The sequence below is a fragment of the Rhinatrema bivittatum genome, chromosome 4, assembly GCF_901001135.1.
Source record: "Rhinatrema bivittatum chromosome 4, aRhiBiv1.1, whole genome shotgun sequence".
In the NCBI taxonomy this organism is placed as follows: domain Eukaryota; kingdom Metazoa; phylum Chordata; class Amphibia; order Gymnophiona; family Rhinatrematidae; genus Rhinatrema; species Rhinatrema bivittatum.
This window is the reverse complement of record NC_042618.1, coordinates 163,538,933-163,566,229: the sequence shown is the minus strand read 5'-3', so window position 1 is coordinate 163,566,229 and position 27,297 is coordinate 163,538,933. Positions and strand designations below refer to the sequence as shown.

The following is a 27,297-nucleotide window of genomic DNA, read 5'->3' as shown; positions in this document are numbered from 1 at the left end:
CTTTACCTGCAGGGAGCAAGAAATTCGGATCTGTGGGTTCTAAGTATTCTGGAATACTCACATAAGTTTTTCCCGGGTCCACACACAAGTAACAGAGAACAGCTCTTCATACTCTGGATTGCAAAAGAGATTTACTGGTCTATTTGGAAAGAACAAAGTCCTATAGGAAGTCCTCACAGCTGTTTATCTCCTTCGCATTAGAAAAGGTGGAAGCAAGTCTAAATGACTACCGGTGTTATGGTTGTGTTATGGTCATGAACCCTTGGGCCGGCTGAGACTGCAGATGTTATATTGTGGGAACCCACAGTGAGCATCACAGCCGGGAGGCGGCGCTGGAGAGACTCCAGAGAAGACTTCACCACTGGAAGTCCACGGTCCCCCCAGGAGGAGCCCGTAGGAACCCGGACCTCTTGGACTTAGGTGGGACCCTATGCAACCAAGGATCCAGGCAGTGGCTGAAGAGATGGTCGATGAGGCTGGAAGAGTCTTCACCCTCGGAAGCCCGCGGCTCCTCCAGGAGGAGCCCATGAGAGCCCAAGCCGCTGGGACTTAGAAGAATCCTCTGGGCCAGCAAGTACCGGATACCTGAGGTGGTGGAAGAAGCTGAAGTCGGAGTCCAAGAACAAAGCCGGGTCAGAAGCCAGAAGTCCGAAGCCAGAGCCAGGCTTCTTTATCACATGAAAGTCTGAACTACAAACCAGGACTAAGGAGTGAGTTAAAGCCCAGAGACCTGATCCCGGAACATATTTTTTGTAAATCAGGCTCTTCCTTTGTATATTGTGAGAGAGTGCCCCCAGTTTTCCCCTATAAACCTGTGCAGAACCAGGCTAGACCCTGGTTCAACTTAAATTCCCTAAAAGGAGAATTCTCCATGGGTAGGGTTGCCAACTGTCCTGAATTTTCTGGATTGTACAGATTTTTGAGGTACTGTTCTGAAAAAAGGAGGAGGACCAAAATGTTCAGAAATGTTGTGAATTTTAGCCTGCATGCTGCAGGTTGGCATCTGATCATCCCCTTCAATTATACAATATAGTTAGGGACCTTCAATTTCAGTTTTTATATTATTTTTCCTGGGAATCTATCATTGTTTATTACAACAAAAATTGATAAAATTGGTATAAAAAAGACTCATTTTTTTTCCAATGATTTTCTCTCTTTTTTTTGTTTGTTGTAATAAACACTGATAAACTCCTATAAAAAAATACAATAAAAACTGAAAACGAAGATCAGTAAATATAGGGGTAGATTTTAAAAGAAGCACGAGCTCGTCCATGTGTGCATGGGACCCAGCACGCGCACATGGACATGCGTATTCTATAAAATACGAGTGGCGCACGCACATGCGCGGCGGATTTTATAATCCGTGTGCGTATGTGCGGGCAGCGTGCACAAGGGGGGGGAAGAAATAATGCAACTTCAGCGCGGTGATGCATTTGGCCCGTCCCCAGTTCCCTCCCAATCCACTCCAATTAAGGAGTGGACTGGGAGGGAACTTCCCTACCCTAACCTTCATAAGAACATAAGAAATTGCCATGCTGGGTCAGACCAAGAGTCCATCAAGCCCAGCATCCTGTTTCCAACAGAGGCCAAAACCAGGCCACAAGAACCTGGCAATTACCCAAACACTAAGAAGATCCCATGCTACTGATGCAATTAATAGCAGTGGCTATTCTCTAAGTAAACTTGATTAATAGCTGTTAATGGACTTCTCCTCCAAGAACTTATCCAAACCTTTTTTGAACCCAGCTACACTAACTGCACTAATCACATCCTCTGGCAACCAATTCCAGAGCTTTATTGTGCGTTGAGTGAAAAAGAATTTTCTCTGATTAGTCTTAAATGTGCTACTTGCTAACTTCATGGAATGCCCCCTAGTCCTTCTATTATTCAAGTGTAAATAATCGATTCACATCTACTCGTTCAAGACCTCTCATGATCTTAAACACCTCTATCATATCCCCCCTCAGCCGTCTCTTCTCCAAGGTGAACAGCCCTAACCTCTTCAGCCTTTCCTACCATTCCCCTCTCCTCCCCATCCTTTTTAACATACCTTTTTTGTTTTTTGGTCCTTGTTTCTAAACTTACTTCAGCTTCCCAGCTGAAGTAAGATGTGTGCACCGGCAGCTGACCGGCGCGTGAATCTTTGGGGCTGTTGTGGTTCCCGGCTGTGGCAGGCCCCGGCCGGTTCCTCCTACCTGCTCTCCTTCTTCTCTTTGCCGTGACCCGGTGTGGCATGTTCCGCTCCACTGCAGGCCTTCCACGGCCTGCCGCATGGCCACCAACACCATCCTCCTTCACTCAGTGGGGCTCTCCCTAGGCACGCACGTGCAGGAAGCCCCGCCCTTAAAGGGGCTGCGGCAGGAAAGTTCAGCCCGGCCCCAGAAGATGACATCACCAGGGAGGGGTATTTAAACCCCACAGCTGCCTGCAGGACTTTGCCTTTGCAATAGGTCTTCTCTTCTGAGTGCTAGTTGCTGTTCCAGACGCCCCTCGTGCTAGTTCCTGCTTGATCCAGTTCCTGCCTTGGTTCCTGCTCCAGTTCCTGCCTTGTGTTCCTGTTCCAGTTCCTGCCTTCCTGACCGTGCCTTCGTTCCTGCTTCCAGCCTCGTCCTTGCTCCTCAAGTTCCAGTACCCTGTCCTCAGCTTGATCTCCAGGTTTGACCTCAGCTTGTCTTCTCATCTCTGATTGTCTGCTGCCCGCCTTGTCCCTTGGTCTGGTTCTTCGTCCTTGTCTGTCTGCTGCCTGCCCCGGATCTTCTGCCTGAACTCCGTTGCACTTCTTCGCTGCCTGCCCAGACCCGGACTGCTGACCCTGTCTCCGTTTTCCTCTTCACCTGCTTCACTGAGGCACCCGCACCTAAGTCCTGCAGGCCCCGGCACCCAAGGGCTCAACCTGCGGGGAACGAGGGCCGGTATAGGTGAAGGTCCTGCCGGGTTGTCCTCGTCAGCGCCACCTCCCGGAGACGAGTTCCATTGGGGGCAATCCCTCAGTGGTCAACACCACTCGCTCCGGCTCAAGGGTCCACAACCATAACAGGGACAACGCTCAATAGCACTGTTACACTTTGCCCCCCCCCCCCCCAGCCTGCCCTTTGGAAGAGGCCTGGCTCTTGTGTGCATAACAGGGGTTACACGCGCGGCTGGGCTTCTTCTAAAATGCAGCGGCGCACACAAGGCCCCGCTGCGCACTTAACCCCCCAGATTTTACGCGCATGGGGGATTAAAAATCAGGCTGTTAGTGTGTGCTTTGGTAGCTACTATATATATTCAATGTGTGGGATCTATTTATTTTGTGTCACTTTACATAGATCTCAGTCCATGATTTAATCAGAGGCCTGACGAATGTTACAAAACAGTAATTTGGCCCCTGGGCTGGTAAAAGCAAACCTTTTTCAGAATAAAGAAATTTGAGAACTAGAGGTCACAATATGAGGCCCCAAAGGGGTAGACATAGGAATAACAACATAGGAAAATATTTTTTCACAGAAAGGATGGTAGATGCATGGAACGGTCTCCCAGTGAAGGTGATAGAAGCAAAAACAATAGCAATCGAAGAAAGCATGGGTCAAGTACAGAGGATCATTAATTGCAAAAAAGTGAGGGAAAAGCCAGAGATCAAACTGGTCTCAAACTGCTATCAAATTATGTTTCTGTGTTTTTGTAATGGTGAAGAGTGGCAATAAAAATGGCATGTGCGTAAATCCCATCAGTGAAGTTCATAGTCGGATTTAAGGCAAATGGCACCCTGGGTGAAAAGCACCCCCTCCCCCCCCCCAACTGATGCCGCCCCCCATTCTCTCTTCAATTGCGGTGGGATGGGATCTGCCATAGCTACGCAATTTCAGTCTTCGGTCACAGCCAGGCTGAGCCTGTCTTCAGGCACAGCGGGAGTAGAATTTGCCACAGCCAGGCTGGGTGATTCTTCGGTCGCAGCAATTCCTCTCTTTGACTGCGGCAGAATGAGATCTGCCGTGTCCTCGCTGGGCCTCTCCTCCCTCCTCTTTCCCTATGATGCTCAGGGCGCCCCCCTCATCTGAAGGCACCCCGGGCAACCGCCCAGCTCACCCACCCCATTAAACAGCATCGCCAATTGTTTGGAAATTTTGCGGTTAAAAGTTGGCAACCCTGTCCATGGGCAAGGGTGTGACCAGTTAGTGGGGAGTAAGAGTGTAAGCTCAGCTGAGAGAGAGAGGCCCCATCCCTCCAGGAGTAGGAGCTCCTAAACCGCTCTGGGAAGTGTGTTGTAAAGAAGACTGCGAAGGTAGGCAGTAATGGTGAAGTTTAATTTGCTTTTTGAATTACTAAAGAGAAATTGTCTAAGAAAAGACTGGGGTCAGCACGCTAACTGCTCCAGCCCAGCGGATTTTGCTTGGCCAGTCCTCACATATAATAATGAATAATTTCTTTAGTATTTATTTTCTTTGCCTTCTGACTGCACACTTGTGAAGTGGAGCTAGATCATAACACAATTTGTTTTCACCTCTTCGCCCTCCTCGCTTGTTTCTTTCTGATTCTCCTTCTCTATTTCTGTATGTCCTGCTCATTCTCTCTTTCATACTCTCCTCTCTGTCCTGCTCCCTTTCTTTTTCAGGTGCTGGAGCACTAACAACCACATGGGTTTCTGGTGGATCATCAGGTCACCAGTGTTATTATCTATATTGGTAAGAAACTTCTGTGCTACCGTTTTATCAGTGTCTGTAAAATAATACATACTGGCACTGCCCCAATCAATGTAGAATAACAGACTGGCATTGCCCCAGTCACTGGAGAATAACACAGACTGGTACTACCTCCATGACGGTAGAATAACGGACTGATACTGCCCTGACTACTATAGAATAATAGACCAGCACTGCCTCCATTACCATAACATGACACAGACTGGCACCCCATATAATATCACAGACTGGTATTTTCCCAGTCACTGGAGAATAAGACAGACTGGCACTTGTCCCTATTACCATAGAACGATACAGACTGGCACTGCTCCTGTTATTGTAGAATAACACAGACTAGCAGTGTTCAGGAATGTGGTATGAAATAGAGAAGCAACACACAGCACCAAACATCTGGATATGGAATGGACATTGAAAGTGAATCCGCTGGTTGAGCTACCTTCCTGCTGCTGCACACTACATTAGAGATATCCTGCCCCTCATCACCACAGACTAATACTGAATTTTTCCTCTTTTTTTTAGATGAACTTTGTCATATTTATCCGAATAATACACATTCTTGTTTCCAAGCTACGGGCACATCAGATGCAATACACAGACAGCAAATTCAGGTATAAGGGTTATACTACGTATATGTAACATTTCTGGCATGTGCATGAGCCCGGGAGATGAGAGAGGGCAGGGGAACAAAAGGAGAGATATAACAAGCTTTTATTGAATATAGAAATATCAATACCTCTCCTACTACATACATAATTTCACATTATAAAATCTACAGCCCCAGAAATGTTATACTTGGATGTGAGAAACAAACCTTTCTGCTATAATGTCACAGAAGGACATGCCAGATCCCTTCTGGAATTCCTGTGTGTAATGCCTTCAGGACTAATCTTGCACAATGACATGATCACTGATACCGCCTTATGTATGCCCAAAGAAAGTCATACCTCCTAAAGGGTAGAGATAGCCGAAAGGTAATCACAATGGTATGGGGTCTGCACCAAAAGCTAAATGAGATGAGACTTTAGAGCTTAAATATGTATACCGTAGAAGAGGAGAGACGGGGGGGGGGGGGGGGGGGGAAATATGATAGAGACATTTAAATACCTGAAAGGTATTAATGTACAAGAAGCAAAACCTTTTTCAATGGAAAGGAAGTTGAAGAGCTAGGGGTCATGTTATGATGCCCCAAGGGGGTAGATTCACGAACAATGTCGGGAAATTTTTTTTCACAGAAAGAGTGAATGCCCTCCCAGAATGAGTGGTGGAAGCTAAAAAAAAGTAACAGACTACAAAATGTTATGGAATAAATAAAGATGATCCTTACTCGCAAAAAAAGTGAAGAGCTTGCGAAAACACGACCTAGTGGCACCACAGCCCATGAGGGTAGACATAGGGTGATCTGCATGGAGTGGCAGTTACAACCATAACAGTGGTATGGCTGCATTGGGATAACCTGCATGGAGTGGCCATGATTAAAACCCACATTTCAGTGATCATGGTGAGGCCAGATGTTTTGGACAATGACTTCACTAAATTTTGTAGCTCTGTGACTTATTACAAAACTTGGTAATAAGAGGTGGAAGGAGACCTGGGTGTTGGATTTAGTGCTGATCTTGTTAGAATCATAGCAGAAGAGGACAAGGCCTAAAATGGCCACCCAGTGGAGCTGGTAGAGGTGGCAGAGGGCAATACTTTACAACTTTCCAGAACACTTGGGACTGATATGGAGGGCGGTGGGGTAGGAAGAGGATTGAAAAACTCAGGTAAAAAGACACATGGGGTTGGAAACTGATCCTGGGCTGAGCATGGGAATTTATATGCTTATCTACCAAATTGGTAGTAGAATTGTAACTGAACAAACCGGATGTATAATTTGATCTTTTTCGTCATCATTCGCTAAGTTACTGTGTAATGCAAGTGTATAACCACACCATAGAGAGTTTGGCTCAGCGTGAACAGAATAGTGAGGCAACGGGACGAAAATGTCCCCTATAATAAATTGTAAAATAAAAGCAATCTGGTAGGACTGCAGAGTGAAGAGATTTAGCAGCGTCCACTCCTGGAGGCAGAATCTCAAACCTTCCTCTTCCAAAGATAGATCCAGCAGCATCTATCCGTCTCCTGTGGTATTAGTGCCGCCCCCCCCCAGCCTCCACTTAATGCAGATCCAGCACTCCTCCCCCTCTCAAGGCAGATCTAACAACAACTTATTCTGGAGGCAGACCCAGCAGTGCTCCATCCCCTTCCTACCAGCATATCTAACCTCCACTCTTGGCAGCAGATCCAGCAGCAGACCCAGAATTCTCACTCCTGCCAACAGATCCAGCAGCGTTACCCACCCCCTTTCCTGACAGCAGACCCAGCATCCTCACTCCTGGCAGCACATCCAGAAATGCCACTGTCCCCCTTCCCAGTAGCAGACCCAGCAGCAACCCTGCCCCTCGTTCTGGTAGCAGATCTATCCTCCTACTCTTTGCAGCAACACCACCCACCTCCAGTGGCATCGTTAGCACTGGGTACAAAAGACTCATGTCCCAAGACTCTTCCTTGGTGCCCTAAGTTTCTGGCCACAGGTGGAGCCAAAGAAGAGGCCCTGCAGGGCCACTGGCATTTTCCTCTTTAGATGGCAGCCAAAAAAAAAAGTCCTGTGGGCCTGCTGGCATTTCCTCTGCAGCTGTCAGGCGAGGAAGAGGCCCTGCGGGCTGCTGGCATTTGCCCTGTAGCTAGCAGTCAAAAAAAGGGGCTCTGAAGAGGAGACAATGTTTCCCCTGCAGCTGGTGGCCAAGGAAGAGAAAGAGAGGCATGGAGTGAGCCTGTGTGACATCTTTTGTGTGAGAGTGAGAGAAGGAGAAAGAGAGAGTCTGTGTGCCTGTGATGAGAGTATGTGTATGTATGTTTGTCTGAGAGCGAGAGAGTGCATATTTGTGTGAGAGAGAACCTGTGTAAGTGAGAGTGAGTGTATGTGTGTGTGAGTGAGAGAGAAAGAGTGTATGTTTATATGAGTGAAAGAGAGAGCTTGAATGTAGGAGACAGCCAGTATGTTTATGAGCATCTATGTGTGTTACAGAGATGGGCTGTGTGTAAGAGAATGAATATGTGAGCATGGATATGAGAGAATGTACATTAATATGAGAGAAAGGATAACGTTTTTGCATCCTCCCTCCAATCTACAACAGTCTAAAGTTACTAGGTATAGAGAGTGGAGGATTTTTTTTTAATCCATGTTAGTTTTAATAATTGGGCACTATTTGATGTGGCTGCAGTTTTGAAATATTTTATTGGCGTTTGGTAATGTTTTAAACATTTTTATATATGCTTTTAATTATTGCATGTTATTCTATTCATTTGTTGATTTGAAATAGTTCTTTTGATTGGTATGGTTGTTTTATATTTCTTGATTGTATTTGTTATTTAATGAGAAATGGTGATGTATCTGTTTTTTTCCATTGTTGCAATGCATACATAGTCTGGCTTCTTGCAGTTTCCAGTTTAGTTTTTTTCTGCACATTTCCATTTAAAAACTTTATGATCTCTTTATTCTGTATTTGGTGAGGGTCTGTCTATGTTCTGCATGTATAACTGAGGTGAGGCATTCTGTCGGCATGTAGTTTCTTTGTAGGGAACTATAGCAATCTGACTTGTTCTGTTTTCCTAATAGGAGATGTTTGGTGGTGTTACAGTCTGGTATAATATTTGCAGTATTGTCTTTTTATGAATGGTGCTGTTAGTCTGAGTCTAACAGTTAGAGTGTTCTGAGTACATTTTTTGCAGGGTTTTGAATTATTACAGAATGTTACTGAAGCATGCTAATATGTTTGCTCTTACAGCGAAGTGACCCCAGAATTTGAATATTCATTTTATGGCAGGTGGTAAGAGGAAGTGCCCTTGTTCTCTGCACCCTTTGTTGAGGGAGGTTCTGTGAATGCAGGGTATTGTAGAACATGAGGTGCAGGGTTTATATTGGGATTCTTTCCTATCCTATATAGACCCCAGATTTCATTCCCATAGAGAACTTTATTGATTGATTCTATCAAATAATTTTAGTGGTAGTTTTACTAGATGATTAAAACTGGCCAGAGGTTTCTTTGTTGCATAGACCTTTTTGTCTAGAGATGCCACTGATATACATGTCCAGCACTTTGTGACCGTGGTGCAAAATGTTTGTCGTAGTGCATCCTGCTTTATCGGTGTCCTGTCTCCACATGGACACTGATAAAGGTCCATGGTAAGAGATGGGTTTGGAGAGAGCTATGGGATCTCAGTTGAGCTCAAACTAGCTGGGTGGTTTCTTTGACACACGTTATGCCTGACTCCCTGATGACAACTGAATGGGAATTTAGAATATTCTCTCCCCCTGTTCTATGTAAGACAACTTTGTCACTGTTTTTTATGGTTGCAATGTAAACTGGAGTGATAATTAACTCTGTTATTTGAACTTCGGTATAGAAAAGTTATAAATAAATAAAATAAATAAATTTAAAATGTAATATTTTAAAGTGTGATGTCCAATTATCTTTTTTACAGGATTGTTCTGGGGGAGGAAGGGGAAGCTGCTGATCATGATCAAGTTGATTAAATATCAAAATCTTGGGGGGAGGGGAAGAGGAGGGCTCATGGGCCTGTACCCCAGATCTTATAGATCCCTAGCAACACCTCTGCCTGCCCCCTATTCCTGGGAGATGCAGCATCCTCACTCCTGGTGGCAGATCCTATACCAAGTTTCAGGCAGAGAAGTGAACTTAAGAGCGTCCAATAAAAGTTGAGCTGGTTGTGATTTTTCTAGGCTGGCAAAATCAACACTGACCCTCATCTCACTGCTGGGGACCCATGAGGTGATATTTGCCTTCCTATTAGAAGAACATGTTCAAGGCACCATGCGATATGTAAAACTCTTCTTTGACCTGTTCTTCAGCTCCTTCCAGGTGAGCCCTGCCACTGAGGCATCCAAGTTTGTCTGCATGTCAGCCACTTAGGGGACAATATTCAGATCCTCTACAAGTACCTTTTATCTATGTGCTTTGCACCATAGGGAACCCAACTTGTTAATTTCACTTTGAAACTTACAGAGGATACAAAATTCACACACGTTCCACCTGCTTTTTCCTGCAGGTAGAGGTTTGCTCTAAAAGTACAGGTGAAGGTCTGAAAATACCGTCCACGCTCGCACCTGTTCTCTGCCTTTGGAAGCCTCCTCTCAACGTAGATAAAATCCCAAAGCACGTGCCCTTTTAGCCGCACCGCCGGAGCGGAACTTTCAGAAAGCAGATGAATAGCTGGATGCACTGTGCCGCGATGTGTTTCTGCGGGAGGGGTCCCACCATTGCTGGGGCGTGCCGCCGCAAAAGCGGGCCCCTCCCCCAAAAAACAGTGTGGCAGTATTGCTGCATTGTTTTGTCTCACAGGCGAAATACCGTGAGGCAAAGCAACACGGCCTTGGCTCTTTATCGCAATGGCAGCCCCCAAAGAACAGGGCCGCCCTTGCTTTAAAGTACTGAAACTGCCAAAAACAAAATGTGTGTGTGTGTGGGGGGGGGGGGGTCAAACCTGATTCCCCCTGTGGTGGTGGCCCCAACAACCAAATGTAAAAAGAAATTTCATGTAGTTGTGCAGAGATGGCCTCGCTTCCCACCGCCATCTCTCTAATCTCCACGTAGACCATGGTGGCCACATCCCCCCCATGCCCCCCCCCACCCCAAAAAATGGCATTCATTCTCCTCCACCTGGACCCATCCTCCCTCCAACCCCCAAAATCCACAAAAGACCTCATAGGTCTATAGAGGGACCCCTCTCCCCCTAGACCCTCCAAATATGAAAACAGCTTTGGTTCTAGTGGGGGGCCCCCTACCCCCCCTCACGCCCCCATACCGCTAAATTATGAGATTCACCAGCAAAAGAGCCCAAGATGCCCCCTAGTCTTGGGCCCGGTTGGTGCCATTTTTCAAAATGGTGCTGACCTGACCTTGCCTCATTTATATGACTGGGGCAAGGTCCAGGCATCGGAGCACGGCCTCGTCATAATGACTTTGAAACCTTAGTGAGGAAGGCTCGGCTCTGGCTCAGTGAATGTGGGACCCATGAGAGTGTAATATCGGGGAGAGATGTAAATTCAAAATCCAGGATGGACCAATAGCCTTTCCCTAGAAACTGGATGACATGTCAGCTTTGAAATCAAGAGAATCAGCGTGCAGATGTTCTTGTGATGTTCCTATTTCTTTTCTATATTGCAGGGGATGCTGGTAGCAATACTCTACTGCTTTGTGAACAAAGAGGTATGCTTAACTTTTAACCTTTCACTCTTACTTCCAGAATTTTATCAAGGAAACCATACAGAGGGTTTTGGAAGATACTATATTAGGGGAAGAAAGGGAACACTGTGGGGAGCAAGGGGAGGTCAGGAGCTACAGAGAAGCTGGGGCTTTGCATGGGAAGGAAAAAGAGTTGCAAGGGACTGTTGGGTGAAGGACAGAAGCTGCACTGAAATGTTGGCAGAGGAGGGAAGCAAGGGACAGTTGTAGTGGGGAGGAAGGTCTCCGAGGGGGGAGGTAACTGCCGGAGAGCATTGTGGGAAGAGGGGAGTTGGAGGAGAACTGCAGAGGAGCCTGGAGGAAAACACTGGGGGGAGGGGAGGAGTGTTGCGAGGAGAGGAGCTGCAGAGGACAACTAGGGAGAAGAGAGGAGCTGTAGGAAGCATGGGGGGAGGAGGGAAGCTGTAAGGGAGTGTTGTGGAGAGGAGTTGTAGGTGAGTGCTGAGAGAGGAAAAGAGCTGTAGGGTATCCTTTGGAGCTGTGAATTAGTGATGGGGGGGCGAGGGTGGGCTTTGTTGGAAGAGGCTTTGCAGCATATTTGTGCAGGGGTGAGTAATAAGTACACAATCCCTAACTGGGCACAGGAGAAATTTTGTCTCTGCAGTCTTCCACTCTTATTAGTGTTCTATTAGTTTGTCCATGAAGTGAGGGTCTGGGCTCTCACTGGGTCCCAGACACATTCATCTCTCTTGAGAACATTTGGTATTCTGCACTTTGCGTATTCCTTTTAAAGAGAGTCAGGCCCAGTGCCAGCAGTTAGTGATTTATAAATCTCTAAATTTATAAGCAAGGATATCTATGCCAAGGTTTAATGGAAACACTACAGGAGAGAGGGCAGGTTCCTGAGCTCTGCTCGCCTCTAGCTTCATTTCATATTTTGGCCAATCCGAGAGGATTAAACCTCTCATAAAATCATAAATTCTAACTGAATTCTTTGACTGGAGGTATGGATTTGTGTTTGCCATGCATTCTCTTCTCTAACTCCCTGGCGGGCAGTGCTAGAGCACACTCTCTAACACTCTGAAACTAGCCGTGTGCAGCATGTTCACAGGTTATGCTCGGTCTCAAAATACAGATATCGCATATAGAAGCATGGCATGAAGGGGCTCACCGGCTATTACTTTATTTGACCCTGCCTACTTGGTGTACCTCAAGATATATTTGGACAAAAGAATGTAAAATGTGAGGATAAACTGGCTCGGTGGTAAATCCCAGGAAACTAGAATTTGTTTTTTGGAGCCCATTTACTGCTGTTCTGCCTTTCGTTGCCTCTTGCACCCTCCACCTACAGGTGCCACTCTCTCCATCTTTCCCCCAGCTCCTTCGCTGCTGTAACCATCCTCTTCCCTCTCTTGCCTCCCCTGCATCACCCACAACTGCCTCCTCCCATCTCATCTTTCTCACTGTTGCTGCCAGTCCTTGTCTGCTGCTTATCCCATAGGTCTGAGTTTTTAAATGGAACTGCGAAGTTCACAATGGCGGAACAGGACTGAGGGTGCACTTGACAACTGTAACAGGAATAAGTGCCTGATTCGTCAAGGCCTTTTCCATAAAAACAGAACAGGTGAAACACTTTTAGTAAATCGTGATTTAAGAAGGGTCGGATGGCTCAGGATGGGATTGGCAGGGGCGGTTCTCATGGAGCCACAGTAGGAAGGAGAAAATCTATAATGAAGAATGGGAGATGTGAAGGAGCACACAAACATCCCACTCAGTATTCCTGATTAAAGTTATCTGGCTACCTATAGGTGGATAACTTTAAACAACTGGATATATATATATTTTTATATAACCACTTATATTTAAGCTATCCAGCCTCATATAGCCTGTTAAATGGAGCTGCAATATTAAAAACCAAAAAAGGATGCTGACCTGGTGACCCTATCACTTATTCTCCCCTCCCTCCCCCAACCGAAGCACCTAAGATTGCCAACTGGCTCCAGATTTTCAGGACAGGTTTGTCCAGTCACGGTTCTATCCCAACTCATGCAGGAACTTGTAGTCTTGTTTTTCTAAGAAAATGCAATAAGTCCATTAACTGCTATTAATGAAGTTGACTTAGGGAATAGCCACTGCTATTAATTGCATCAGTAGCGTGGGATCTTCTTAGTGTTTGGGTAATTGCCAGGGTCTTGTGGCCTGGTTTGGCCTCTGTTGGAAACAGGATGCTGGGCTTGATGGACCCTTGGTCTGACCAAGCATGGCAATTTCTTACATTATTATGAGAGTCAGAACTATAAGTCCCTACATGCAAGGGGGTAAAACCAGGATTGGATCCACCTGTCCTGAAAATCCAGAGCCAATTGGCAACCCTACCTGCAGCTCCTCTTGACCCAGAACCCCTCAAACATTTACTGATTTGTTATTTGGTGTATTTAAATGATCCAGTGCTGGGCTCCCACCCGTTCCCCAGTACTATCTAAAATGAACAAACATTTATGTTCCTGGGACTCCCTCTCCCCCACTCCCACTCCATTCCCTATCCCTCCCACCCCACTGGTACCTTAAATATGTAAGCTCTTCAGCTGGGCTTGTGGTATCAGCCTACTGTGACCCGGGCCCAGCTCTTCTGCGCTTTCTGGGGGAGCTGTGCTAGAAGTGTAAGATTCCAGGATAGTGCTTCTAGCGTTGCTGGGGGAGCTGTGCTAGAAGTGTAAGATTCCAGGATAGTGCTTCTAGCGTTGCTGGGGGAGCTGTGCTAGAAGTGTAAGATTCCAGGATAGTGCTTCTAGCGTTGCTGGGGGAGCTGTGCTAGAAGTGTAAGATTCCAGGATAGTGCTTCTAGCGTTGCTGGGGGAGCTGTGCTAGAAGTGTAAGATTCCAGGATAGTGCTTCTAGCGTTGCTGGGGGAGCTGTGCTAGAAGTGTAAGATTCCAGTATAGTGCTTCTAGCGTTGCTGGGGGAGCTGTGCTAGAAGTGTAAGATTCCAGGATAGTGCTTCTAGCGTTGCTGGGGGAGCTGTGCTAGAAGTGTAAGATTCCAGGATAGTGCTTCTAGCGTTGCTGGGGGAGCTGTGCTAGAAGTGTAAGATTCCAGGATAGTGCTTCTAGCGTTGCTGGGGGAGCAGCTGTGCTTGGAATCGCATGCTTCCAGGGTAGCTCCCTTAAAACTGTAGGCTGCCAGGCCCAGGTTGCAGTAGGGCTGCTACAGCACTCCAGGCTGAAGAGCTTATACATTTAAGGACCGGAAAAGTGGGAGGAGGCCCAGGAAGGCAAATTGTGTTGATTTTAGACAGGACCAGGGAGCAGGTGGGGAATGGGGGGAGGGGGAGGTTGGAGAGTGGCACCAGATCATTTAAATAATTATAAAAACAAATCATTAAGTAAGTTTGAGGAGTTTGGGGGAGATTTCAAGGTCTGTGATACATTGCAAGCTCTGGTGGGATAAGTGATAAGGCCGCTAGGCACGCAATTTTTTTTTTCTTAATCCTGCAGCTCCATTTAACCAGCTATATTCTTTTGAATAAGCCAGTTAAAACTGAAATTATCCGGCCACATGGTGCCGGATAACTTTAGACATGTTCTCAGGCACATCTAGAGATAGCCGAATGACTTATTCGGCCAGTTCCAAATATCGGAGTGAGCCAGATAACTTATTCAGCTTACTCGTCCCCACCCCAGAATGCCCCCAACATGCCCTTTTCTTATTTGGAGAAATCACAGCCAAATAAAAACATATCCGGCTAACTTTTAGCCAGCTAAATGGCTTTGAATATGGATCGTTGTGTGTGCAGAAACATGCTGCTTGTTTCATGCTGCAGGTGCACTGTGAGCTGCTGAAGATCTGGAGACGCTGGAAGATGGGGAAGGACATAGAGGAGGCATACAAGCTCACCTACAGCCAGACTACCAACTGCAGGACTGGGAACGACACCACTGATGAGCAGCATAGACTGGTGAACAGTAATGGCACGGGGGCCAGCTCCGGTGCACACTACCTCCAGGCTGCAGGCCTCAGTGGCACCACTGGGCACATCACCCGCACAGGGCTGCACCCCTGCTGTGACTTCCCTGACACTGCTGAAAGCAACTTGTAGTAGGCCTGGGAAACGGGGAGCAGGTGACCCAGGACTTGAGGCAAGAATGGAAAAAGGAGAGGAAAATGCACAACCCAACCTTGGGGTGGGGAATTGGTTGGAGGGGGGTTTCTCTGCGACACTGTGACAGATGTAGTGACACGTCCTCCCCTGGTGGTGTCATCACTCTGCTGCTTTTCCAGGGCTCCATTAGACTGGCTGCTTGGATGCTGTTAGCAAAGACAGAGCCTGATGCTGGCATTGCGATGCCTTAGAGACTGAAGCTCCTCCCTACCTCGCCCAGATCCAGCAGCACTGGGCTCCATGCCCTACCTTTCTGTTGTGAAATGTTACTGCAGGATGAAGCTCCCGGAAGCATGCGAACAGCTGAACTCCTAGCCCCAACAATCCTGAATCAAAACACCAAGAAACTAGGAGGAGAAAGATGGAGGTCCATATTTAGAGGCACTTTAGCAGGATAACTCAGAAGTTATCCCACGAAATGATAACTTTTGAATATTTCCCCCACTTATCCAATTAAACTTTAGCAGGATATCTCATTATCCAGCTAAAATTTAGATAAGTTAGGGGCATTCTGGGGGGAGTTTATTTAGTCGGCTAAGTTAGCTAGCTAAATCTGATATTCAGAGTTATCCAGACAACATATCCGGCTAACTCTGGTCATGCTGAAGAACTGTCCTAAAGTTAGCCAGATAAACTTATCTTTAAGAAAGCCATTTTTAAGTTTATCTGGCTAACTTTGCAATATGGCCAGTGACTGAATATGGACCTCATGGCTATGAAATATTAAATAAATGGGGAAAAAGATATACTGAATTCTGCCATTACCAACTCTTCCCTCACCCACCACCCCCATGGAACTTACAGCTGTCATAATCACCTTAAGAACAATCTAGGTTTGAATCCACACTTGCTTGTTCCTTTTGTGCTATTGTCCAAGCCTTTGTAGTGCATATTCAGGTGTGTGTGTGTGTCTCTCCCCTTGGGTGTTCATATGCAGCTATGTGCCTGGGTGTGAGTACAAGGTAACGGAAATTTTCCAGTTAAGCATCTTGTATTTCTGAGGAAAGGTAACTAGTAATCACTGTATTGGTTTTGATATAGTCTTTCTGTGAATCATCCTTGAAGCCACTCCTCCATCTCCTGGCCTGACTCCCCACAGCCACACCTCCATCCCCTGCCCTGACAAACCAGTAGGTTCTGCCTCTGTGTTAGACACCCCATCCTTTACCCTGAGACTCACTGAAGCTACTCTGTCATCTTCCCCCTCTACTCAACATACTGAGGTTTCCCAGAGACTCCCACCGCCTACCCCGATTCCCTGGAATTGCTTTTCCCATCACAGTGGCCTCAGGTTTCCTCAGCCCTAAAAGATTGCTAGGTCCTCCTTCAGTGCTGGAGATTCCCTGCCCCGACTCCCTGGGGTTTCCTCCTCCATCCCCACCTGTTTCCTCAAAGACTCTGTGTGCCCCTGCCTTAATTCCCTGGATCCAGTCACCCCTTCCTCCTTCTTCCACCTTGAGGTTTCCCAGCAACTCCCCAAAGGCTTCTCTCTCCCTTAGCCTCCCTACCCTGACAGGTCACAGAAGTCCAATCAGGCCGTCATAACCACAGAAGCAAAAGTTTAAAGGGGAGAAGTACTAGCTGCATGGATTTTACAAATTGTGCTCCTTATCGTACTGGAAGATGGAAAAGTTTAAAGTTAATTTCTAAGCCCCGGATGGCTTGTAGCCATCTTGCCACCATCTCTGAAGTGCTAGGATGTATCCTAAGATACACCTCTTGTCTCTGTAGCCTGAGAACTGCCATATTTAGTGTTGCTACCATACGCATCCACACCCACCCTGCTGGTCTCTCCTGCACCTCCAGACATGTTTATGCTGTTTCCCTTGCCCTCTAGCTTCCACTCTTCAGGCCCTTCCCCACTTCCAGCCACTTCTGGAAAGAGACATAACAGATTTCCCCTGAGCCAGCTCCTACTGGCTCTGAACCCCAGTACTGATCCTTTCTGCCTGCCTTGGCATTTTCTGGTCCCCTTTTCCGGAAAGAGCCTGTCCTGATAGAGCCAAAGCATATAAGTAAATGAACTCCCACAGCACTATGACACCATGTTTACCCAATAACCCTTACAACAGAAAACACAAAGAAACTAAGTTTCTCCACAGACAAGCAGGCCTAAATTTAGCCACACAAGTGATGTCGCTGGATGGCACAGGAACCTGTGCAGCCAATCTAGAGTAAGTCTCCTCAATTATTTTTTATACACAGAAATGAAAACATGTTTTTTGCTCCCTCTCTTGGGCTGCTCACCATATTTTTTGTGTTTTGCATTTTGTTGCTTTCTGTCACTTTTAGTATTTTCCTTTCTCTCTTTTTTTTTTTTTATGAGTCTCCTCCAAAAAAGTTTTTTTTGTATTATTGTTTACAATGTCAGGGAAGCAGCTCTTCAAATTAGGCATGAAGTGCACGCATAACATGTCCAGCCTGAATTACCATAAGCTTTTTCTCTGCTTCCTGGGCTCTTCCCACGAAGTGAGTAACTATGGAAGGATGTCCTTTCAAGCACTCTCATATAGAGATAAACAAGAGCATCAGCTTTTCTCTTCATCAGTTCGTAAAGAAGGGAAAAGTGCTGAGAGACTAGTACCAAACAGAAAAGATCAGATTCTCCCAAGCACATAAGCTGCAATTCACCAAGCTCACATACCAAATGTTAAAGGGAGAGAAACAGATCCTCTTCAGTGCAAGACACACTGTGCCAAAAGTTCATTGGTGTTAACAGCAATGGTCACCTCTGGCACCGGTACCGCTGACAGTTGGCTATCTTGGCACCAAAACTTTCAGTGCCACACTGAAGGGTGGAGAAATCATACCAAAACCTCCTACTGGTAAACACAGTCCACCGGTTTCTATACTAGAGTTGAACACCTCTTCAGTAACATGTCAACCTCCTGCACCTATGTAAGGTTGGAGCTTGATCATAAGTGTAAGACGACAATCTTGTCCATTCCTCCTCCTCCTCTTTTGCTCCTGGAATCTGTTTTAGAAAAGTTTTCTGCCAAACTGGAATCACAATCTCTGTTCCAGTATGTACCCAGATCAGTCCAGATTCCTGGGTTTTGTAAAGTTTTACTGACCCTATTATATAACCAAGTGTGCCGCCTGCAGTTCCTTGATATTTTTCTGTCTCCAATAGATGGCAGATGGTGCAAAACTTAATGTCTGAAAGAAAAAAAAAAAGACAGAAGAAGGACTTCCTGCTGGGAAGTGGTGAGGTCCTGGTGGGGCTATCTTCCCTGGTTGAGGCAGGCGAGCAAAGGGTTGATGACCCTTCTTAGCTCTGTATGGAATTCCGTGGGGCAGACACCTGGTGGTCCAGATCCCTCAGCCCACATGAGGCAGCTTGGTGACCTGCTGGCAGTTCTGTGAGAGCCCGGAAGGAGCAGGGAAGTATATTGTTTCTTTTTTTTTTTTTCAGTGAATTTGTTTAAAAAACACATTTAAAAAAGGAAGAGGCTCTATTTTCTTTTCAGCTGGCAGTGTTCATGAGTACTCTGGGTGCCTGGGTTGTTTACTGGGTGTTCGGGTCTGAGTAGAGCAGCAGCCTACATACTTGAGGCGCACATCTCTACACAGTGAGGCTCGCGATGTTGGACATGCGGTTAGAACCATGTCACATGGCACAGTTTGCAGGGCCTGGGGGGGGGGTCGCATTCATGCCTAAATCACCAGAATTTATGCTCTGGTTATGCTTCTGGCAGGGAGGGCGCGTCAGTAGGGCACTCCCCTTGTATTAGGTCAGCATCTGTGCGCCAGGCCAGGATTTCTCCTGGGGCTCCCCCTTGCAGTGTGACAACGGCGGCCATGTTGGATTTGGCCACACGACATACAGCGGCCTCGGGGGAGCCTGATATTTCCCCAAGGCAGCTGACCCCAGCTGGAGCAGGCACCGGAATGGCTCGAGGGAAATTTGAAGAGGAAGATTTCCCTCTTGATGATGGCTCAGCAGTTGCGGATTCTCCACAGGATTGGGACTCTGAGGATTCCCAGGTTTTTTCTTTAGAGTTTGTTCTGTTGATGCACCTGGCCTTCTTGGCCAAGAAGGCATCAGGGCGCATAGCAGGGAATATAGCAGGTCGCATCCTCGATCCACAGGGGGGGGGGGGGGGCTCTCGTCAAGCACCGGGTCTGGACCTGCTAAGCGTAAGCAGTCCCATGGGGTTCAGCGTGTGTTGGACCTATACTTGGCCGGTGACCCTCAGAGGGATATGGACAATTCTGAGGATTTGCAGAAACCCCCAGAGGAGGGCCCCAGGAGGCAGATCCTCCACAGGAGGTCCCAGACCTGATTGAGAACTCAGAGAAGATTCCCGTAGCTGAAGGGGATGACCCCAAAGTGGTCTGTCTATTTTGCAGGGAGGAGCTCTGGCCCTTGATTCCGCAGGTTCTTCAGGACCTGGAAATCAAAGTGACCTAGGAGAAATCTGACTTGGATGGTGCTGATCCTGTACTGGGTGGCCTGCGGGGGTCTGACGTAGGTGTTTCCTGTTCACAACTTGGTGAAGAAACTGGCTTTGTGAGAGTGGGATACTCCAGAAGCCAGGCTGAGAGTGGGCAGAGTGATGGCTAATTTCTACCCTTTGCCAGATGACACCTTGGAGTTGTTAGCTCTTCCCAAGGTAGATGCTTTGGTGTCGGCAGTCACAAAGATGACAATTATTCTGGTGGTGGGCTCGGCCGCATTAAGGGATGTGCAGGATTGGAAGTCAGAGCTTCACCTCAAGAGGATCTTGGAGAGTTTGGCTCTGGCAATTAGGGCTGCGGAGTGCAGCAGTTTAGTCTAGAGGGCATGTCTGTGTTGGGTTCAACAGTTGCAAGATTCGCAAGCTTCAGCCTTAGAGCAGAAAGTTTATGCTGGCACAGGCTAGGTTCCGGGACAATCAAAAGTTTCATCAGTCCAAGATTCTGGTGGTCTGCAGAGGCAACCCCTGACCAGGGCTTCGTCCTGAATTCAGTCCTTTCCGTGGAGCAGAAAGCCCTTCTGAGACACCTCTGGTATTGGGGCAGGAGGTGCTAAGTCCTCATAATGAAGTGCGGCTGGTCGACTCTTCAGTTCCAGCTGTCGGAGGGTGTTTATTGCTCTTTTTTGAGGAGTGAGCCAGGATAACCACAGATCAGTGGGTCCTCGAAGTGGTAAGAGACGGCTATACATTAGATTTTGCATGTCCCATCAGGGATGCTTGTGTCATGTCCCCTCGCAATCTTCTCGTGAAGCAAGTAGTGATTCAAGGGACAGTGGAGCACTCGAAGCAACTGGGTACCATAGTGCCGGTGCCACAAGAGGAACAGCAAACAGGGAGATATTCCATCTATTTCGTGGTGCCAAAGAAAGAGGGGTCATTTTGACCTATTCTGGATTTAAAGAAAGTGAATATAGCTCTCAGAGTTTCACGGTTTCACATGGAAACTCTAAGGTTGATCATCGCGGCGATGCGCAAGGCAGAGTATTTGGCATCTTTCGATTTGACAGAGGCCTATTTGCGGTTCGTGGTTCTTGGGGAACATTTGCAGTTTCAAGTTCTTTTCTTTGGTCTGGTGACAGCACCATGCACACTCACTAAGGTGATGGTGGTGGTAACGGTGATTCCGAGAAGGGAAGGATTCCTGGTGCATCTGTACCTGGATGATTGGCTCATATGAACAAAGTTGGAGGAACTCTGTCATCTGTCAGATGGTGGTTGCTACCAATGCCAGTCTTTCGGGCTGGGGAGCAGTGTGTCAGGATCAGGCGGCACAGGGCCAATGGTCGAGGAAAGAGGCTTTTTGGTCTATCAATCAGTTAGAGATGAGCAGGGCGATTCAATTTACTTGCTTTCCTGCCATGGTTGTGCAGTCGGCCGTTGAACATTCTGCTGGACAATGCAAGAGCGGTGGTTTATATCAGTTGGCAAGGTGGGACCAGGAGTCGAGTTTATATCAGCTGGAAAGTTGGGACCAGGAGGCACAGGAATTGGTCCTCTGGGTGGAGCAGCACTTGGAGAAAATAGCAGTGTCACACATAGTCAGGGTGGACAACGTGCAGGCGGACTTCCTGAGTCGAAGGACGTTGAATCCCGGAGAATGGGAACTCTCAGAAGTAGCGATGAGTCTCATTCACATGAAATGGGAGGTCCACCTCATATGGTCCTGATGGTGACCAGAAAGAACGCAAAAGCCCCTCGGTTCTTCAGCAGAAGAAGGGAGAACGAGGCAGAGGATGTCGATACCCTGGTGCTGCTGTGGCCTCAGAATGTGCTGCTATATGTTTTTCCTCCATGACCTCTGGTGGGCAAGATGATAGGGTGCATAGAAAAACATCTGGGGACCATAGTTCTGGTGGCTTCGAAGTGGCCGCGCCACCCTTGGTTCGTGGATTTCATCAACTTGGTCATAGATGGGCTTCTGAGATTCAGCCATCTAAAGAATCTTCTCCTCCAGGGCCCCGTATTTTCCAACCAGGTGGCTCACTTTTGTCTCATGGCCTGGCATTTGAGAGGAAACATCTAAGGCGGAGGGGTTAACCCAAAAACGATTATCACTACCTTTTTGCAGGCTAGGCGGACTTCCACGTCTTTATCTTATGTGCGAGTGTGGAAGGTCTTTGATTCTTGGTGTATGGTGAGGGATGTGCAGGCGTTGCAAGATTCATTGTCACATACTTTGACCTTCCTTCAGGAGGGGTTGATCAAGGGTCTGGCTTTTAACTCTATGAGGATCCAGGTAGCGGCGCTGGGCTTTCTCCATGGTAAGGTACTGGGTATCATATGTTTCCTTCAGGGAGCAAAGAATTTGCTCTGTCAGTGAGAAAGGCTTGTCCATCTTGGAGTCTTAACCTGGTGTTTACAGCGTTATGTGAGGCTCTGTTTGAACTTTTGAGGAGAGCAATCTTGAAGGATTTGATTCTTAAGGTGTTGTTTCTAGTGGCCATTTGTTCAGCGATGAGAATTTCGGCACTCCAAGCTTTGTCATGCCAGGATCCTTTTCTGCAGATTTCAGAGACAGGGGTGTCTTTGCACACGGTGCCCTCTTTTCTCCCAAAGGCGGTGTAGGGGTTTCATGTTAAACTGTGGAACTTCCGGCATTTCTGGATTTGAATTCCTCTGCTTCTCATGCAAAGGAACTGAGGCTCTTGGATGTTTGTCAGGCGTTACTACGATACTTGAGGGTCACGAATGATTTTCACTTGTCCTATCACCTTTTCATTCTCTGGAATGGGCCAAAGAGGAAGGTGTCAGGCTTCCAAAGCTTCAATTGCGCATTGGCTTAAACAGGTGATCGGGTCGGTTTATATCTCTAAGGGTCACCTGGTGCTGGAAGGTTTCAGGGCTCATTTGATGCATTCGAATGCAGCCTCTTGGGCCAAAGTATAGCAGGTATCACTGTAGGAAATTTGCAGGGCAGCAACTTGGAAGTCACTGCACGCTTTTGCCAGGCACTATCACTTGGATGTTGGGGCTCTGGCTTCTGCATGCTTTGGTGAGAACGGTCTGCGAGCAGGACTCTCCAGTGGGTTTAAGTACATCCCAGGAGTCTGGACTGATATGGGTACGTACTGGAAAGGAAAACTGGTTCTTACCCGCTAATTTTCATTCCTGTAGTACCAAAGATCAGTCCAGAGACACATGCATGGGAAGGGAGGGAGAGTTGGCTGCTTGTTTTGGTGGTTTATCTGAAATGTAGAGATGTTAACAGTTTCTCTATGCTGTTCTCATTGTTCTATTTATATTCTGGGACAGAGTTTTTCCAATACTTTATAGCGTCACCATCCTCCTATTCGTTGCAGGGGGGGGGGGGGCTGTTAAATTTTGTAGGTGTTACATCTTGGCTTGGATACAGGTCAATACTGAGGGACTGCAGGTAGCACACTTGTTTATATAGCAATGTCAGTAAAATTTTATCTGTCTCCATCTGCTGGCAGGGTTTCAAAACCCAGGAATCTGAACTGATCTATGGAACTACAGGAATGAAAATTAGCAGGTAAGAACCACTTTTCCTATTCTTCCATATCCTCAATCTCTGATTTTAACGATGATTCTCATTTGTCTTCTCTTATGACTCTTACTCCTACCATTCATTTGAGGACTTAACAGGACTGCCTTCACCAGAGCCAGCTAAGAGTATCATTTCACCAGAGGACATGACCTACTCTGCTTTCCTTCAAAAATGGCAGAAGCTATTCCATTCAAGTTAGAGGAAGAAGTGCAACTAAAGGAAGACTTCCCAGGCATCTTTTAATATATATATATATATATATATATATATAGGCACTTAAGCAAGCTATTGCTGTCCCACTTTGTAATCTTCAAACTAAATTGTTGCCAGATACCTCTCTCTACACAACCAGCAGTCAGAAAAATAGACCTCAAATTTAAGGTCCAATTCTCCCTTGAAACTGTAGTTGAGGAATCTACCCTAAAAAAAGCTAAGAAATTTAGAATGCATGCCAGCATCCCACCAGAAAGAAATGGATGTTATTGGGAGAAAGATGTTTCAATCGGTGATGTTACAGAACAGAATTTCAGCCCATCAATTCCAAATGGTCCAGTATCTTTCCAATATTCTGCAAAAAAAATAAGGGACACTTCAGCTAATCTTCCTTTGGCTAACCAAGGTAAATTTACACCTCATCCGAATGAATAGGTTGAAATTACAAAACATTTAATTAGATCAGCTTATGACATTTTTGATACAGCATCAAGATCATCAGCTATAGCAATAAGAACCAGAAGACTCACTTGGCTAAAAGCTTCAGGCCTTCGAACGGACATGCATGACAAGTTGGCAGATGCCTCATGCTCTGAAAATAACTTATTTGGGGACAAATGTGAAGAAGTGGCAGACCTTATAAAAGATCACTATTCCACTTTTCAGACTTTTAACAGCAACCACTACAAAACAGCAGTTTTCTCTAAGGAATTATCAACTTCAACCCTTCAGAAGACAATACTGTTACTCCTATAGAAAGTATCAGCTCTATCCTTAACCATAGACAACATCTCCAACAGCAGCAGCAGCAGCAATAACTGCAACAGACCAGACCTTGTGCCAGAGATAGAACTCTTGAAAGCTGCTTAACAATCTTCACAAAAGTCAGGATTCAACTTTTGACTATGATAGTTATCATCCTTCCTTTTTCCTAGAAGCTCTTACAATGAGGGAAGGCTTCTATCTTTCACCACCAATGGACTCTAGTCACCAGAGAAAGTTGGATCCTTAAGATAATTTGTGTGGGATTTTGCCTGAACTTTCAAGCTCTAACTTCCTCCTCTCCACCACATTGTCATTTGGTTTCCCCAGACTAACTACAAGTTCTCAGAGAAGAGGTAGCCTCTCTATTAAAAGCAAAGGCAATAGAGCCAGTTCCAAACATGGAAAGAAGCAAAGGGTTGTACTTGATTTATTTTTGTATCCCAAAACTGTCAGGAGTTCTCTGCCCAATTCTGGACTTGAGAAACCTAAACATCTCTCTCAAAAGAAAAGTTCAAGATGAATTCCCTCAGCACCTTCTTTTCTCTTCTAGAAATCCACAATTGACTGACAGCCTTTGAGCTGAAGCATGCTTACAAGCATATTTTAATTCATACTGTTCACAGAAAATACTTGAGTTTCACAGTAGCAGAAAATAATTTTCAGTATTGGGTAGTCCCATTTGGCCTTGTGGCAGATCCAGAACTATTCACAAAATGCCTAGCAGTTATGACTGTCCATATCAGAAGAAAAAATGTTTTAGTTTTTCCCTATTTAGATGACTGGCTTATATCAAGCAGATCCTTTAGAGAGTGAAGGTAACCACTTCTTATACGTGTCACAGCCTCCTCATATGGAGATTTGCAGGAGACTTCCAGAAATCTTATCTGACCCCCAATAAATTATTTGTAGTTCATAGGGGCATACATGTTTACCAAAAAGGGAAAGGCCTTCCTTCCATTTCAAAGAATGATCACCTTAATCTGCCATCACCAGCCATCATAAATCAGCCAGAACTGTCATGGAGATGTTGGGCCATATGCCAAACACAGTCCATGTCAAAACCTTTGCATATCTGCACATGAGCTAGGCTTCATTGGAACCAGTATTTACAACCAATATCTCAAAGATACATCTCTCTAAACCTCTCTCCTGTTCATTTGAAGTAGTGGACTCAACTGTGAAATCTTCTTTGTGGTCAACTTTTTCAACCTTCACAGACTCAGTAAATATTAACTACAGATCGACCCCCTCTTCCTAGGGGAGGAGTTAAAATGATTGCAAGAACAACTTGATGTTTTGAAGCACCTCTGTGACTGCAACTGGAATAATTTTACTTTTTTTTTCTTCACCTTATCATCTCTAGTTATGCTGTCTAAAAGTAAAGGCAAACTGCAAATCTTTTCTTCTGAAGTCATGGCTTCAGTTTTGATTCAGCAAAATCTTGACAACTTCGTTAGCCATGCTCTGGGGATCTCAGAGTTTGAATCCTACTGCTGATGTGGTTGGAGGGGACACCTTTTGACTTGGGAGCGATGTTTCCTCACCCCTCCAGACTGCTGGTCTCCATCAAGGAGGACGTGCTGCCCGAATCTGTCTGAGAATCCAGTACATCCTGATGATGTAGATGCCAACCAACTCATGAAATGAGCAGATCCAGTACAGCTGCAGGTTTGTTCAGCCTTAGCTGAGGAAGAGGAAGACTCAGGGCCCAGAGGTTAAGGTGACTACTAGAGGTGAGAAAGCATGCCCAGGGGTAGAGCTATTGGAAGCAGAGTGGAGTTTTGGCTCAGGCTGTAGGCTCTTCTATTCCTTTAGGGTCAGCTACTCCAAGCCGTCTGGTTAGTAAAGTCTATCTTCCCCTTGTCAAGTCCTTGCTGGTTATTCTAGATTCTATTTGGACTGCCCTAGCAAGACTAGAAGTTTCAATTAAGTCTTGTTCTGTGGATATAACATTGCTATCAGAAGATGTGAAATTATTGGCACAGCATCAGGAACATAAGAACATAAGAAAATGCCATACTGGGTCAGACCAAGGGTCCATCAAGCCCAGCATCCTGTTTCCAACAGTGGCCAATCCAGGCCACAAGAACCTGGCAAGTACCCAAAAACTAAGTCTATTCCATGTAACCATTGCTAATGGCAGTGGCTGTTCTCTAAGTGAACTTAATAGCAGGTAATGGACTTCTCCTCCAAGAACTTATCCAATCCTTTTTTAAACACAGCTATACTAACTGCACGAACCACATTCTCTGGCAACAAATTCCAGAGTTTAATTGTGCGTTGAGTAAAAAAGAACTTTCTCAGATTAGTTTTAAATGTGCCCCATGCTAACTTCATGGAGTGCCCCCTAGTCTTTCTACTATCCGAAAGAGTAAATAACCGATTCACATCTACCCGTTCTAGACCTCTCATGATTTTAAACACCTCTATCATATCCCCCCTCAGTCGTCTCTTCTCCAAGCTGAAAAGTCCTAACCTCTTTAGTCTTTCCTCATAGGGGAGTTGTTCCATTCCCTTTATCATTTTGGTAGCCCTTCTCTGTACCTTCTCCATCGCAATTATATCTTTTTTGAGATGCGGCGACCAGAATTGTACACAGTATTCAAGGTGCGGTCTCACCATGGAGCGATAAAGAGGCATTATGACATTTTCCGTTTTATTCATCATTCCTTTTCTAATAATTCCTAACATTCTGTTTGCTTTTTTGACTGCCGCAGCACACTGCACCGACGATTTCAATGTGTTGTCCACCTAGCAATAAAGAACATTAAGGAAGACTGGAAGCTTTGTAGAAGTAAGTTAAGGATTTACGGACTGTGAACTCTGCTGTAATATAAGATAAGATCTTATTTTATCATAAAATTGAGCAATGGAGAATTTTGACAGACATTTAAATATGCAATTTTTTAATTTCCCTAGACTATCGATGTTATTACCTCTTGAATCTGTTTAAGACCTATTTGGTGGATGTGTTAAAAGTAAGAGGCAGCCTTCCCCCAATGAATAAAGTCTACTTTATAATCGGTGGAAGACGAGGAAGGAGGAATCAAGGCAATGATCAAACAGAAGTGCATTCTCAACTGGATAGCATTGAATTGACCTACTTTCGTGAAAGATCAACCCTCTTAGTCTTGTATGTCTTTGAGCAGGACTTGAATATGACCAGGTACCTATATTTTCGAAATTCACAAGCATTTATAAGTCAGAGGATCTAGATTTTTCCAGACTTTACTAAATCTACCCAAGAAATTTCCTGGCAATGCGCCAA

General features: G+C 45.9%; 1 protein-coding gene across 7 annotated transcripts in view; it reads left to right on the top strand.

Moving 5' to 3' along the window:
• Positions 1 to 27,297, top strand: part of GCGR (glucagon receptor) — a 202,511-nt gene that overhangs the window by 136,901 nt on the left and 38,313 nt on the right. For 4 of the 7 annotated variants that reach the window (XM_029599085.1, XM_029599086.1, XM_029599084.1 and 1 more), the window contains 5 exons: positions 4,592 to 4,661; positions 5,199 to 5,287; positions 9,463 to 9,601; positions 10,907 to 10,948; positions 14,745 to 19,147. In XM_029599085.1, the coding sequence (XP_029454945.1) occupies positions 4,592 to 4,661; positions 5,199 to 5,287; positions 9,463 to 9,601; positions 10,907 to 10,948; positions 14,745 to 15,020 (616 nt within the window). In that variant the 3' untranslated portion in view covers positions 15,021 to 19,147. Of the gene's footprint in view, positions 1 to 4,591; positions 4,662 to 5,198; positions 5,288 to 9,462; positions 9,602 to 10,906; positions 10,949 to 14,744; positions 19,148 to 27,297 lie in introns of those variants that run through there. The other 3 variants (XM_029599090.1, XM_029599089.1, XM_029599088.1) reach the window with 1 other exon arrangement.